Source organism: Symphalangus syndactylus, chromosome 24 (assembly GCF_028878055.3).
Source record: "Symphalangus syndactylus isolate Jambi chromosome 24, NHGRI_mSymSyn1-v2.1_pri, whole genome shotgun sequence".
NCBI classification, from domain to species: domain Eukaryota; kingdom Metazoa; phylum Chordata; class Mammalia; order Primates; family Hylobatidae; genus Symphalangus; species Symphalangus syndactylus.
The window spans coordinates 59,305,035-59,321,150 of NC_072446.2; the positions used below are offsets into that span (position 1 = coordinate 59,305,035).

Consider the following 16,116-nt stretch of genomic DNA (forward strand, 5'->3'; position numbering starts at 1 on the left):
ACCTCCCTCATTCTCACCCCAGGTGAGCCACCCTGGCCTTTCTGCTCCAATACAGCCACTCAAAGCATGGCCAGGCCTGGGCACGGGATCAGTCTGTGAATTATTTTCAGTTCTTAGACAAGTACGGTATCCAAGAGTAAGCAGTTAGAAAATTTATCAGCAATTGACATCACTGTAATATATAAGAGCATGGCCCATTTTCTAGTAATTCACTGTTAATATATTTTACAAAAGTACAGGAGCTTGACAACTGGGTTTTAAAAAGTTATTCAGAAGAGTCAGACTAAATGTGACAAAGTTATAGGAAACATTTTTTTCCTCTTTATGTATGCATAAGAGTGATGTGATACTGTCTACATAAGCCTAAAAGTAGTCTTTCCATAAGTAGACAATAAAAATTCCAAGTGATAAAGGTTTTGTTCAAGGAATACTAAAACAGGAACACCAGAAAAATAAGTAGTTTTCTTTTTTGTTGTTGTTACCATTCATATGTAGCATACTTGTAAAAACAAATTGTCCACTTCTGGAGATACCCATGGTTTACTCAGCAGAGGACTGAATCAGTAGCCTTAAACATAAATCAAAAGCTAAAGAAAATGGGCTTTGGAAATATTTGAACATTGGTGTTGAAGAATTACAAAGAAGTAGCAAGCTTAGCACTGGCAACTCTTTATTAATCAGTCTATTTGTCTTAAGGGGGAACAAATACTATAGATCAAAAAATTTTTACCCTGGAGGTCTTTCAATAAAGAGGTTGCGTATTAACCTTAGAACAGTCCTGCCTCATGAAGGAAAGAGCATCAAATGCAAAGTGTGAAGACAGCATTCCCTGCTGTTTTCTCAGTAAACAGTAAGCACAGTCTTTATTTAATACTGAATGAAGAAAACTTGTGGAATCCCTACTACCAGCAAAATAATATATTCATTTCTTAAAAGGATACAAAGATCAAATTTAGATCCTGCCTGGGTCTCATTTTCTTCTAATACCCAGAACAATCATTGTTACCACTAATACAACAGTCATCTACTAGCTTCTGTGATCTAATTTTACTTAACTTTTATTGAATGGTTCAATGATGTTGTATCATTAGCTCCTCCAAAATGACACTAGAAAAGCATCCTATTACACAATTTTATAAACCTTAAGTGTGTTCTAGACTAGAAGTCATTTGATGATAGGGCGATGGGTCAATAAAGCAAGCATTATATACATAGAATACAAATAAAAGTTTATTGTACAAAATTAAGGCCTTCGTATTTCACAGTTCACCAAGGCTAAAGAAACACTGGATAATTTAAGTCCATCACAAAAATTTCACTTTTAATCCCCCTAATCTCTAACTATTAAAATGACCCAGCCAAATGTTATCAAAACAAACACTATAAATAACACCAAGTCTTTTAAAGACGACTATCCCAAATGTTATTTCTTGGCATAGGTGATCTTCATAGCATGGGACGGTGTGATCTTAAATCCCTGTAAAGCATCCCTGGCAGCTCCAGCCTGCCCATCATTTTCAAATTCAACAAAAGCAATGTCATGCCTCCCTGGTACCAGACGTACTTCCTTGAAGCCAGGGAACCTATAAAGAAGAAAAACAATTCATATATACAGCAAGTACATAAATGTTTGCTTTGTGTTAAAATTTGTTAAGCAACTTCCTAATACTAGTCCAAGAAAACCATACCCTAACCAAGAATACTGAGTAGACGGAAAAGCCTAAAATGTCTTAATACCGTGGAAGAATTGAAAGAATAAACTAATTCTATTTTATATTATATCAAAGCTTTGTTATTACATCAATCAGAGTTAAGAATTCAAACATTAGAGGAAATTTAGCTTTTTATTTGCTAAATCGGCAAATTGGCTCCAATTCATGATTCATCCCAAACCAAATCAATGAAGCTGTAAGGAATTACTGCTGTGTGATAAATGGATTCAACCCACGGAAGTGCTACTTGTCCTGTGAGGAAGCTCTCAGAAACAGACTTATTTATGAAAAAACTTACTGATTAAACAGCATGGATAACATCATCTCATTAGTCTCTTCTGGTAAGTTATTAAGGAATAAAATATAGTTTGGAGGGTAATCAGGGACCTATTAAAAAGTAAAAAGCCAAAGTTAGCTTGTAAGTTTAAATAGCATCGTAAGCTAGGCATGTGAAATCTTACTGTATCAAACAATAAAGCTGAAAACCAATGACACTGGAGGAATAAATGAAAACCTTACAGGAACTAAGCAAGGCAGACATTCAAGTAAAGACATTAAAAGTCTGAAAAATTACAAATCTCTTAAGTGTTTAGCAGTATATGAAACAATTATGTTTTAAGCTTCTGGAGGTGAGTCGTGATTGGAGAATTTTGTCACCTGGATAACATAATCAAAGATCTTAACAAAACTAGAGATGGCCAGCAATGTCACCCCTCCATAGCTGGTTACCATACTCAGTATCAGTCAGATACTCAATTCCTCTGTACTGTTACTACTTCCCAGCATACTAAAAAAAAAAAAAAAAAAAAATGGAACTAGAAAGATTACCACCGAGAACCACTGCTTAGGGACTTTTAATTTACTTATTTTTGGCAAATAAATGAGATATACACAGCATCTAGTTACATACAAACAAGCAGTAACAAACACTTAGTTTATTAGATATTACTCATTTGATATCCCACCCAGAGGTTATGGGGAACTAAAGAAAGGGTCTTGTATATAAGAAAAGAGCTCTGTCTTCAGGCTACTGTCATAAAAGAGAAAAGAGCAAGTATAAAAAACAATTAGTGAACAACTCAAGGCTTAGAGGATTAAGTGCTGGCATTTGTGAACTGGACTATAAGTGCTGAGGAGATAAAAAATCCAAGTAACTTATAACAAGAGGAGAAAAACCGCAGTGGTACAGAGAATTCTATGGATTTAAGGATCTTGCCAGACCCCGGCATTTGGGAAAAAAAAAAAAGTATGAAACCATCAGCACATTACTGAGGCTTTCTCTTTGAGGTACGTCATGGGGAGATTTAATACGGAGTTTCTAAAACATTTGTACAAGGAGGTTTAAAAAAAAAGGCTGAAATTTATTTGTGTTCAGGAAGTGAGAGCAAAGGTAACTATAAAACTATGTGCCCAAAGAGTGTGTGAGTCTCCAGAAAACACTGTAGTGTTTCAACCAACTGGAATGGAAGAGAGCCCCTGACCCTGCCAGTTACCCTCACCTATGCAACTGTGTAAAGCTTTAGGTACTGTAGAAAAAAACAAAATGTTTGCTCCCAGCCCTCAGAATTTAAAGTCTGTCCTTTTGATTCTGTCATTGATTCATTATGGAAAATAAATAAAGTCGGGTGTCGTTTTCTCTCTCAAAAAAAGAATTAAAATGTTCTTCAGGAGTGAGTTTTTACATTACAGTGGCAGACAATTTAACGCACTGTGTCTTGTAGATGCAATGATTTTGTTTTTGGAGACATGCAAATTGTTTTATACCACTGCTGTAATTTTTACAATCTTATTTTAAGGTAAGCACGACATGGCAAAAAAATTACCTGAGGATTTGGTGTTGAATTTCCTTGGGTATTAGCTGAATTTGGAGTTCCCTAAGCAAAAGAAATAGGAAGAGTTTAAATATCAATCCCTCCAAAAAGACAGCAGGTATTTATATTTATAATTACTGCATTAAAAATAACATTAATTCCAACAGATATCCTTCTTACTCCATTTAATTTTACTTTAAGAATTTATATCTTAACACTGACTCAAACACTCATGTTCTTAATTTGTCAGTTTTGTTAAGGCTAGCCCTAAACTTTAAATAGCGTATTATGAAATTTAACCTCTTAGCTTTAAAATTATGGAGAAATATATAAGAGAAAACCAAGGTCTAGTCTTACTTTTAAAAACAACTGGACATAAGTCATTTAGTAAAACTGACTTTTAATCACTTTCAATCCAGAAGTAATTACTTTTTGGTTAATTTCACTTTTTTTTTTTTTTTTTTTTTTTGAGATGGAGTCTTGCTCTTGTCACCCAGGCTGGAGTGCAATGGCATAATCTCGCCTCACTGCAACCTCTGCCTCCCGGGTTCAAGCGATTCTCCTGCTTCAAGCCTCCTGAGTAGCTGGGATTACAGGCATCCACCACCACGGCCTGCTAATTTTTTGTATTTTTAGTAGAGACGGGGTTTCACCATGTTGGCCAGGCTGGTCTTGAACTCCTGACCTCAGGTGATCCACCCACCTCAGCCTCCCAAAGTGCTGGGATTAGCTCATGCTGGCATGAGCCACCATGGCGCCCAGCAGTTAATTTCACTTTTATCTGGTATTTCAAATTATATTTTGTATTACTGAATTGTTCAAAGAAAGACACTTTTTTTTTTTTTTTGAGATGGAGTCTCGCTCTGTCGCCCAGGCTGGAGTTCAGTAGCACAATCTCGGCTCACTGCAAGCTCCGCCTCCCAGGTTCACATCATTCTCCTGCCTCAGCCTCCAGAATAGCTGGGACTACAGGCACCCGCCACCAAGCCCGGCTAATTTTTTTTGTATTTTTAGTAGAGACGGGCTTTCACCATGTTAGCCAGGATGGTCTCCATCTCCTGACTTCGTGATCTGCCTGCCTCGGCCTCCCAAAGTGCTGGAATTACAGGCAAGCGCCAACCGCGCCAGGCCAGAAAGACACTTTGAGTGAAGTACTCATGATTAAAGATAATAACTACAGTATTATTTATAGGCAGCAAAACTTGAGAAATAAACTAAAAGGTATTAACATATTTTAGAGAATGATGGAATTAAATGCCATGCAAATTTAAAACTGCTTAATATAAATCTGCATGTAGGCCGGGCGCGGTGGCTCACGCTTGTAATCCCAGCACTTTGGGAGGCCGAGGCGGGCGGATCACGAGATCAGGAGATCGAGACCACGGTGAAACCCTGTCTCTACTAAAAATACAAAAAATTAGCCGGGCGTGGTGGCGGGCGCCTGTAGTCCCAGCTACTCGGAGAGGCTGAGGCAGGAGAATGGCGTGAACCCGGGAGGCGGAGCTTGCAGTGAGCCGAGATTGCGCCACTGCACTCCAGCCTGGGCGACAGAGCGAGACTCTGTCTCAAAAAAAAAAAAAAAAAAAAAAAAAAAAAAAAAAAAAAAAAAAAAAAAAAATCTGCATGTTAAGGTTTATATTTTGTTTCTTAATACTGAATTTTGTAAGTCAACCATTCTAGCTTCTTAAAACCACCTTTTAAACACACATTTATGCATATATACAGACAAGCCTAAGATCATTCCTCACCTGTAAGACAAGTATCTATCAAGTTTTTAACACCAACACATACAGGAACTTTTCTGGTCTTTCTTACCTGGCCAGGCTTTTTGTTTGTGGTTGTTGCAGTCTGTTCCACAGTTTTGGCTTTTTTCTTTTCTTTTTTCTTTTCTTTGTCAGCAAAAGTTCCACGCATTTTTGATATTATATCCGAATCTGTTTTTGCATACTGTATTCGCTGTTTTAATTATTTGAAAACAGGTTACTTCTCATGCGGAAGGATGTTTACACTAGTCATTAATATTTCAAATTTCATTACGCAAATACACTACAAGCTAATTTTAAACATATCCCTAAGGAAATCTGTCAGAATATACTGAGTGCCAAATAGAAGTAAACTGTGGGCTATAATTCATAATTTAGACAAAGTTAGATTCAAGTGTGTTTATTAGATTAAAAAAACATACATTTTCATGTGAGAAACACAGGACTTTGAAATATCTGTACCACGGCTTCTCTCCATTTAACCAAAGAATAGAGAAAACTGCATTGAAGTGTTAAAGGGACAAATGAGTGGGCTCCACCAGCGGGCTTTGGAATCCAGAACTGTTCAAACCTCCTCAGTGACTGAGGATCTGGCTCAAGATCAGCTATTCTAATCCAGAGTTTTTCAACAAACAACATATAAAACAAACAAAAGCAAAACTGCTCAGCTTGACATAGAACTGTGGCTCCAGAGCCCACTGGAGGCCAAATGCCCTTTTCTCTCCAAACCTACCCTCACCCCACAGTCACAGAGGGAGCACCCAGGGATGCAATTTGAGGGAGCTGGTGAAAAATAAAGAAAATCACCATTCTAGACTAATCCTGTTTTACAGATAGAATAGGCCCACAGAACACTAGGGCTGGTTTGGCAGAGCCCCCCCAGAACAACTTTTCTGGCAGAAAACTAGATGGAAAATTTCTTTTAAACCATTTTTAGTGAGTTTATTTGAATTTTTTTTTCATTTTTTAGAATTCTAAACATCATAAATGTGGGGATTTAAATAAAACTTTTTTGCATCGTAACTTTTTGGATGTACAGCTGAGTTGTAACACTTGTATAGATTAATGTATCTACCACCACAATCAGGACACAGGGCAGTTCTATCACCTAAAAATCCCCTCATGCTTCCCCTTTGTTACCCCACCCCTCCTCTTCCAAACACTCATCTGTTCTCTGTCCCTGCTGCCCTTTCCAGAATGTCACATAGATAGGATCATACATGACGTAACCCGGAGGCTGCCTTCCTTTACTTGGCATAATGCCTTTGAGATTTATCTACGCCGTTGCTTTTAACGGCGAGTAGTATTTCATCATATTGATGTACCAATTTGTTTTACATCATTCAATGAAGGATACTTGGTTTGTTTACAGTTTTTGGCGATTATGAATAAAGCTGCCATAAGCATGTGTGTTTAAAAAGACAGACACACACAGAACAAAAACAACAACAAAAAAATGCATTGGAGAGTTGCCTTCCCCTTACCAGTGACTCTCAATAGAAGCATTGACATGTGTCAACCAGCTGTGGAACGTGTCATATGGAATATTACTTCCAATAGTTACAAGTACAGAAGACTGGGAATGACTTTCCTTCGAATCTATCACCTTTACATGAAATGACTTCAACAGTGGAATCAACTTACTAAATTTTAAAATGTTTTAAAAGGAAACAAAAGAATGGAATCACAGATAGTGTGACTGGACCACTTGCATATTCCTTCCACGCCGGCACCAAGAGGCACCTGTTACAACAGGGAAAGGTTCAAAAACTTGTCCAAGATAGTATTTGATCAATTATAGTTTGCATTCCGAATGCCTGGAAAGCAGGTAAAAGCTCTGATGTAGTAGGTCTGGGCAAACCTGGGATTCTGCACTTGTAACAAGCACAAAGAAGATGGTAATGTTATTGGCATGGGGACCACACTTTGAGTAGCCCTGGCCTAAAGCATTATCACATAACTACATTCGGCGCCAATGAACTGTCTGAATATTTCTGCCATGAGTTAAACCATTATCTAGGTATGACTATTTGCAATCTCCAACCTCCATTTCAAGCAAACTCTTCCTCCTTGGAGCTTAAAGAATTATTGCCTCTCTGATCAAAATGCAATAATCCTACAAATTACTGCTTTGTAGTAATCTGTACAAATTACTTTGTATAAAACAGGTATGCAAAATTTTATTGCCTCGTATAACAAGAATTTGATCTTGATCTGAAGAGAACAAGAAACATTTTAAAGTAGTGTGGATTACAAAGCAGAGAATTTGTCAAAACCAGGATCAGTTCTTCCTCTTCCTTTACTTCAGCTAGAGATGACTACACTGGGGAAACAAGAGGGGAGGGAGTAGGCCTAAACCCACACCTCAGAATCCCAGGCTCTTTCTGGCTGTCTGGGCTGCTGTACCACAGTGGCTCTAAGTGTGCTTATCCCTGCATGCAACTCTGCTGGTCTTGCCATCATCATCTAACCAAAAGGAGACAGGCTGAAGGGTTAGACTAACTTCTGACTTGGTCCTAAGGGTTCCCTCACAACTCCCTTGGCTCTGCAACCTCATGCCTGACCTGAATAGATCTTGGGTGACCTGATTTGTCTGTCCTTATGACCTAGTCACCTGTGAAAATATCTGATCTCAGCATTAGCTCTTAGCTGGCTCATTTAAACCAGTGGTTCTCAACCAGAGGTGATTTTGTCTGCCAGGGCACAGCTGGCACTAGCTGGAGACATTACTCATTGTTATGCTACTGGCATCCTGTGGGTAGAGGCCACGGATGCTGTTAAACACAGTGTAATGATGAACAAGACAGCTCCCTGCAACAAAGACTTATTCATTTCAAAATGTCCAAAGTGACAGGGTTGAGAAACGCTAGTCTAGACTAAATACCTGTTAGAGATAAAAGTCTAACCACAACTTAGAGAAGGGCAAGATGTACACTTATGCCAAAGTTTTCATGACGAAGCCCTTAGGGAAGACAGTTCTACTTTACTAAGGTACCTTTGGCATTAACTAAATGCCCTTGAATCAGAGACAGTAATTCTGTTCTGAGTTCCAAGTTATAGCAAATTTTGTTCATTTCTGATCGGTATGTTGGAGTTAAAATAGAAGAGCAACTAAAATCACAGTAAGACATAAACAAGACAGCCCAAAGAACTCTATTTCCCCTCTTCTAAGATGGAGATTTGGCCATATCTGTTACCTTTCTGTAGGAAAAGAATAGACCTCCCAAAATGCTTCGATATAATAATCAATCTAATACACTTTCCCACTAATTTTAAAAAATAATTAGGTGGCAAGGTGAGGCTGGTGCCCAACACAGCAAACAATTTCCTTTCCTGTATCTGAGTAACAGACACATGCAAACTTGTCATCTCAACTCAGCAAAATAGCTCTAAACCCTCTATGGGAAGAAACTGTACTTTCAAGTTAATGTAATTTTAGATGTAAGCTAAAACCCAGTCCCTATGCTGCTGCCAACTGAGATCTCAATTATGGTGTTTCTTTATACTACTACGAGAGACCGCCTGGTTTCAGGAAACACCAATTTACTAAAAATTACATTACATAGGTACCATCCCACAGTTTCCTGGTATAGGCTTTTCCACAAAAATGGTGTCCAGTCAGCTGGGAAGTGATGGGAAAAGGAGAGCTGGATAGAGGATGAGAAGAACTTGCTCTAATAACAGAAAAAAAGGTGCTCAGTCCTGAATTAAACATCATGGTATAAAACAGGGGTCCTCAAACTACTGTCTGTAGCCAACACTGCCTGTTCTCATCTGTGACTGCTCTTCCTGCTATAAAAGCAGAGTTGAGTAGTAGTTGCAACACAGATTATCTGGCTTGCAAAGTGTAACATATTTACTATCTGTTCCTTTATGGAAAGTTTGCTGACCTGTAATGCAGAAAAAAAAAATCACAATACTAGCTGTTAGATTAGTTGTCAACTCCTGAGGCTGCCACTGGTTATATTACTATAACCTAGATGAACAATTAAACTTTCTATGCCTGTTTCTTCATCTGCAAAATGAACGGGTTAGATCAGCGGTCTGTACCACAGTCTGTGAGCCAAACCCTGCCCACAGCCTGCATTAGCATGGCCTACATGTTATTTTTTTAGATAATGTTGAAGGGTTGTTAAAAAAAACATAAGCACATAAAAGAACAGGTAACAGAAACCATATATGGCTTACAAAGCCTAAGGTATTATGTACTTCTTTACAGTTTTTGCTGTTGCCTGCATTAGACCAAAGAACAACCAATTTGTTTACCGGAGGTGGTAAAACTGACCGTGGGCACAGAGCCAGTTAATAGTACAACCAGAATGAAGACCCAGCTCCTCTAAACCCCGGCCCTTGGCTCTGTCCAACACTCCTTCACATCACATTCTAATCGCAGAAAAAAAGCAGTCTGGAATCCACACCTAAGGTATGGTGTATTCACTCACACATAGAAACCCCTTGCTTCACACTCTGTGGTCACCCTTATCTGATCCTCTACCATCTCTGACTTACGTCAAGGGCCTCCTAATTGAGTTTCCCACTTCCTTTCTGTCCCTCCCACAATGCGACCTTCATCCAGCAGCTAGATGTGAATCTCATTATGTCATTCCTGAGTTTAAAACTCTCCATTCATAACCATTTCATTTCCATTGTTATTCCTAAAACCTATGAGTTTAAACCTAACATTTTTCCTTAGATCACTGTTTGATCTAGACTTGTGTAGCTTCTGACACAGTATTTCACTACAGCATTTTCTAAAACTTCAGACTGAATTTCCTCTTTGACTCATGACTTTTGTTTTGTAATGTTTTACAAGTTTACAAACAGGTTTCTTTTCAAGTCTTCCAGGATATTATTAATTTCTAACTTTTTGAGATAAGACTATTGCCTAGACTGCCATTATTTTTTAAAAATATTCTACATCTCAATGTATTTTGTTTCTGCCCATCTGAACTGTCATAAATTAAACTCTACTGCTATTGTTTTTCTATAAAAATACATAAACCCAAACACACATAATTAAAAGCAGAAAGCAATAGCCACAGTTTCAAGCATATTTACAAATCTACTGTACCATCAATATCATTAATTTCTTGATTAAAGTGAAATAACGGAATTGGCTTACCATTGGTTTACCATAAAATGGAAATCCTTGTAGCTGTCTCAAAGCATTCGTGGATGAGCCCAGTTCCTTAAATATGACAAAGGCCTGCCCCCTCATCTTCATGGTCTTTAAAGCCACAATGTCCACCACATGACCGAACTGAGAAAACAGGGCATATAGGGATCTCTTCAATTCTGTCCAAATTAGAAAAGAAATAAATTATTGGTAATAAAATAACGACAAAAGTCTTCATAAAATGATACTGCATTGAGTTGCCCCCCCACCATTCACTTATTTATACAGTTATATATTTTAATATTTATAAAAATATATACTATTCCCATTGGCTATATATAATTTTAAAGGTTATATGAAACCATTATATCTATGAGTAGAAACAGACTGTACACACTGTCAGTTCCTATTTTTGTTTTTTAAAAGCCTTCAAATCCCTATAGGAAATGGGATAAACCATTATTTCAGGCACTAAGATGACAAGGTGAGAGGTTTTGAGGCAGTACAATTTTTAAGACAGTAGTAAATAAACACATTTTAGTAGTGAACAAGTATTTTAAAAAGCACCTACCTTCCTTTTTAATTTTGTCATTCATATTGTTGATATAAATTGTATGATTTGGTCTGATATCCATGTTTGTGTTAAATTCTTCAGGAGACAGTAAAAAATCTGTTATAAAAAGGAAGGAGTAAATTACACTGGACTGTGGCATAAGGACACAACACAAGAATTACTAACTTTTCACTTCTCTTTCAATCCCAATTGTCAGAAAATACCAGTTTGGCTGCAGCCTTTAGTGTATCTCCAGCACCTACTAGCCCTCATTTTCATAAAGAAAGAGAACAGTTTCTCATGCTCAAAACTTGGAGCACCAATACCTAGCCAGATTTTAGTAACACCATTTAATTCAACACATTTATTTTTACACGTTTCACTTATGACAAGTGACATTTTCTTTCCACCTCCTCGATGAAATAATTTTAAAATGTAGATTTGAAGAAAAATGACCAAAGTAGCAAATGTACATCCAGTAAAAATCATAAGGTTAGACATTAATGAAGTTTGCTAACTACTTAATGGGTGCACTTAAAAAGTCCTTCCATACCTATTAATTTGTATACAATTGGAGTCCACCAAGCTGTCTGGACTCCAAGGTTATCTGTAACCGACTTGAAAGAAAGGAACTCAATGACAGTAGTGTGGCATGACGGTTAAACTCAGATTCCAGTACCAGCCAGATGTGAATTCAAATCCTATTTATGCTTCTTACTAGCTGTTTGCCTGAGGGAAGTTCCTTAATCTTTCAGGTCCTCATCAGTAAAATAAGAATCGTAACAGAACCTACCCAATAGAACTCAGAAGACTAAATGAGTTCTAGCACAGTTCTGCATCAGCGGTAAGCACTTAGAGTAGCTATTATTAACAGCTATTACCAGTTAAGGAACTTGCTGAAGGTCACACAGCTAATAAGCATCAGGCCTGGAAATTCAGCCCTTGTTTTCTCCTCTACACTCCTCTACCTCATATACCACACTACTGCATTTTTTACATGGTTTTTACTTGCAAATTGTGAACTTGGTTGATTTCCTTGTGTGCCCCACATATTCCTTTATCTCACAATATTTACAGAGCATCCACTGTATGTGAACAGCATTGGATGATTGACAAGGGAAGAGCCTACAAGCAGGGGCTGCACTTGTGCAGGTAACAGGTAAAACGTAACGCTTCTCAAAGCCTTGCGACCCCCTAAATCGAAATCTGGAGAAGGGGCAGGGGTCGCAAAGGAGACGACGAAAGGGAAGTGACTGAGGCAGAGATCAAAGTGAAGGTAGGGGGACAAAGGGGAGGCTCTTGCAGGGTTTCATGCGAGGTTTGATCGTGGGCTGGATTGTAACAGGGGCACCCTGAATTACGCGCCACCACCGAAAGGGAGCCGCTGGAAGACACCTGAAAGCGCAGTGAACTGTCCACGTCTCGCACAAGCAGACTGACATTAACTATCCTTTACTTCGTACGCGCAAGCTTCCCGCCTCTCCAGACACAAGCACCTTCGCCCAGGGCCCCCTAACGAAGTCCAAGGGAGCTGCCACGCGATACCCGGCCCCAGAGTCAGTCTCCTCACCCCCAAGCCTGCCCCTCCGAGATCCAAACCCGGGCCAAACGCGTATCCACCCCAGCTTCGCGCTTCGTCCGCTCCCAGCTGCAACAGGGGAGAAAAGGGCTGAGGAGCCAGGAAAACCGAAACAGCGAGGAAGAGGGCGCACGAACCTACCTAAGGCCTACGCCGTCTACTGTAAGAACCAAAAGCAGGAAACGGAGCCAAACACCGGAAGCAACGTAGCCACGCTCCTCAATCGAGCGCCGACAAGTCTAGAAGCCGAGCACAGAGCCGATCGATGCTTCCGGGTCTCTGGCGGCCAGGGCTGGGAATCCCTCTAGGCGTGCGTATGCCCTGCGGGCAGGAGAAGAGTCCAGAAATGGAAATGGGGAAAGAGAAGGGGGTTGTGAGGACCATGCTGCGAGGGAATAGGGATGGGGAGTGAATCATTTCCCCTACCACGACCTTGCGAAGCTTTACCTGGCGCAACATTGCCTTCCACCTTTACAAATCCTGTGTAATTTTACAGGCGCTGCCCCTCATGCTATGGGGCAGTTAGTCCTGGTTTCGCCCTTCTTTGGGCTCTGGCTACCCCGGTTTAAAATCACCTTTAGGATAGCCAGTTCCTCCTGCCTCCGAGTCTCCTCTGATTCATGGGGCTCTGCAGGAACTGTCCTCCAACACTCTGCTGATGAACTTGAATCTCAGAAGCTACCCAGTTTGAGGGCCCAGGGTGGACAGAACTGGTGTCTGCCCAATTCTCATCTCTCACCAGATAAGGCAACCATGCTGAGTAGAACCCAGTCATCTGTAAGATCATCTGCCTCAAGTCGCTCGAAAAAATAATTCCCTACCACCCTTCCCACTCTTTTCTTCCCACAAAATGTCTAGATTTTTCTAGGGTATTCTAAGGAGTTAGTATTTATGCCAAGCTGAATGGGAATTCCCAAAAGTGCATGCATTCATTCATCCATCCATTCATCAAATGTCTGTAAAGCATCACCTGGAATATGAAATGGTTGTTAAGAGTCAATTGGAACCTAATGTTGTACCCTCTGTTTAACTAATCTCTCTGACCTTCACTTTTATCATCTGTAAAATAGGGATCCTAATAGTACCTCCTTCTAGTTGTTGTAAGCATTAAATGAGCTAAAACAAATGTAAAGTGATTGGCACATTGTCAGACACAATAAATGCTCAAAAATGTTATTTCTGAATTCTGGCTATAACTTGGTTATATTGGTGAGGCAGGTAGCTGTCAAATAAGTTGGTTTTATCAGCTGGGAATTTTTATGTTTTAAAAAACACCCAAAGTTGCAACAACTTGAAAATAATATAAGCTTTTTAAGGGTGGGGGTTTTGTCTGCTCTGTTCACTCAAGTACCCTTAGTAATGAGAAAAGTGACTGATAATTAATATGCATTCGATAAATAAATGAATGACATGGAAAACTAGGCACCAGTAAAACAAATATGCTTTGAACATGCACATGAGTGTAGAAAATGTTAAGGGATCACAGAAAAGCATCCTTTTATTATATAGATCTAAAACTAGAAGAAATGGCTGAGTGTAGTAGCTCACACCTCTAATCTCAGCATTTGGGGAGGCTGAGACAGGAGGACTGGTTGAGGCCAGGAGTTCAAAATCATTTTGGGCAACATAGTGAGATCTCATCTCTAAAATAAATAAACAAATGATAAGAAATGTCCTATCTCAGTCAAAGAATTAGAAGTATATCTTTAACAAATTAAAAGAGAATATAAACTTAATATAAACAATTTCTAAATAACAAAGGACAAGCTGTTTTGCATATTAGTATGAGCATCGCAGCAATTAGTTCTGTTTGATGATAATGAGGATGGCTACACTACTGAGAATAAACTATACTCTGTATTGTATAAGGGGATCTAGCCACGGGTTGGTAACTGTTAAAAGAGAATAAGATGTGATTATGCAAAGACACTCCAACCTGGGAAGAAAATACCACAAGAAACACAGAGGCCTGAAGACAGACTGCATATCGTGTTCTATTAACAATTAAATTACAGCTATTGTACATTGCACTGTGAGAAGGAAATCATCCATTGCCAACTCAGCCACAATGGTCTGCATGCACTTTTCCGGTTCTTCTAAAAAGAGCCAGTGCATTTTCCTGTCCTTGGGCAGTCACTCTGGGCATTCCAATAACCCGTTAATGATTCTCAGTGGTTTCCTGAATGATTTGAGAAGCCAGTTATTGAAAACAGTACAGGAAGGGAATGATAGGGATCAAGTAGCTTTTCTGGTTTTGTGAGAAACCTTGCATAGCCTGGTTATATAACTATATTAAGAATATTATAGCAGCTAAACTATGGTCACATGTACTGTAAAACATCATCACTTTATAACCAGATCCACTTCTTGAGGGTCAGATCAGGAATCAGATGTCCCAAACTCACATTTTTAAAAACTGGAAGAGTTTTGTTAGTTCTGCTCAGTCTGTTCTTTCATATTTGGGTTAGGCATCATGATTAAGTTTCCTGTGAAACAGGTTTTTTTTAATCGAGAGAAACAAGGAGGCAGCGTTATAACCACCCTATCCAAGTGTCATGTATCTGCACATGATAAAACTTGCTTATTTTGGGAGTAGCAGAAAAATTACTACAAACAGTAGGGAATAAAACTGTGCCAAGATGTCTAAATTATAAGGATGATAACTGAGGTGTGTCTTAGTGACTCTGAATACACATACATTTCCCTACCTTATCTGCACCTGTTTTATGTTTCTCATTAAATGTTGTTGGTATCTTGCTGCAGTAGTTTTGAGAAGGAGCCATGTATAAAGGAAAATGCATCATAAAACTGGTGGATAAATTTTGTCTTATTTATGTTAGATAGAGCCACAAAGGGTGTATGGCAATTCGTTTGTATCTTCTTTCTCTCCCCAGGTGGTGATTACATTAAGAAACTTATCTAGAGTGAAATTATTTTCACAACAAGCATTAAACAAATCTAGGCATTATTGTTGAGCACCAAATCAGGTTTATGTTTTCCAGGGAGGTCGGGATAATGTTGGCTGAAACTTCCTAAAAAGCACCACTCTCCCTCCCCTGATTCAGGGAGGAAATAATTTTGTGAAATTAATTTTCTTTCATTTTACTTAATTCTTACATTTTATTCTTTGTGGATACATTCTTGTTTTTAGGAATGAAAGAAACCCGAATATGACTATTGCCTCTGATGTGTACCACTGTATTAATGTTGAGAATAGTGTGTCTTCGGTGAAACCCCGTCTCTACTAAAAATACAAAAAATTAGCCGGGCGAGGTGGCGGGCGCCTGTGGTCCCAGCTACGCAGGAGGCTGAGGCAGGAGAGTGGCGTGAACCCCGGGGAGCGGAGCCTGCAGTGAGCCGAGATCGCGCCATTGCACTCCAGCCGGGGTGAAAGAGCGAGACTCCATCTCAAAAAAAAAAAAAAAAAAAAGAATAGTGTGTCTTTCACATGCACCAAAATACCCTCTCCCCAGAATGAGTGATATCTCAGATAGGCTATGAGAATGTGCGCATTCCATAAAGTTTGGAAACGGTAGTTTTTCTTTGAGGACCTGATCATTAATCCAAAGAAGTGTGGGGAAA

At 39.1% G+C, this 16,116-nt stretch overlaps 1 protein-coding gene across 3 annotated transcripts; it reads right to left on the reverse strand.

Moving 5' to 3' along the window:
* Positions 1-1,203: 1,203 nt before the first annotated feature.
* Positions 1,204-12,809, reverse strand: SNRPB2 (small nuclear ribonucleoprotein polypeptide B2). Of its 3 annotated transcripts, none has more exons than XM_055265823.2 (7): positions 12,676-12,809; positions 10,974-11,072; positions 10,409-10,581; positions 5,339-5,479; positions 3,536-3,586; positions 2,011-2,099; positions 1,204-1,583 (listed from the first exon to the last, which is right to left on the reverse strand). In XM_055265823.2, exons 2-7 carry the CDS (start codon positions 11,035-11,037, stop codon positions 1,424-1,426), a joined length of 678 nt encoding a protein of 225 aa, XP_055121798.1. In that variant the 5' UTR covers positions 11,038-11,072; positions 12,676-12,809; the 3' UTR covers positions 1,204-1,423. The 3 variants fall into 3 exon arrangements, with proteins under 3 accessions (XP_055121798.1, XP_055121797.1, XP_063490059.1); XM_055265822.2 differs by having other exon boundaries at positions 12,576-12,715; XM_063633989.1 differs by having other exon boundaries at positions 12,526-12,706.
* Between the last annotated feature and the right edge of the window lie 3,307 nt (positions 12,810-16,116).

Coding starts and splice junctions, on each gene's coding strand:
- SNRPB2 (XM_055265823.2), bottom strand. CDS start 11,037: ATGGATATCAGACCAAATCATACAATTTATATCAACAATATGAATGAC. Junction 3,587..5,338: donor CAAACAAAAAGCCTGGCCAG/GTAAGAAAGACC, acceptor TCTTTTGCTTAG/GGAACTCCAAATTCAGCTAA. Junction 1,584..2,010: donor TTATCCATGCTGTTTAATCA/GTAAGTTTTTTC, acceptor TCTTCTTTATAG/GTTCCCTGGCTTCAAGGAAG.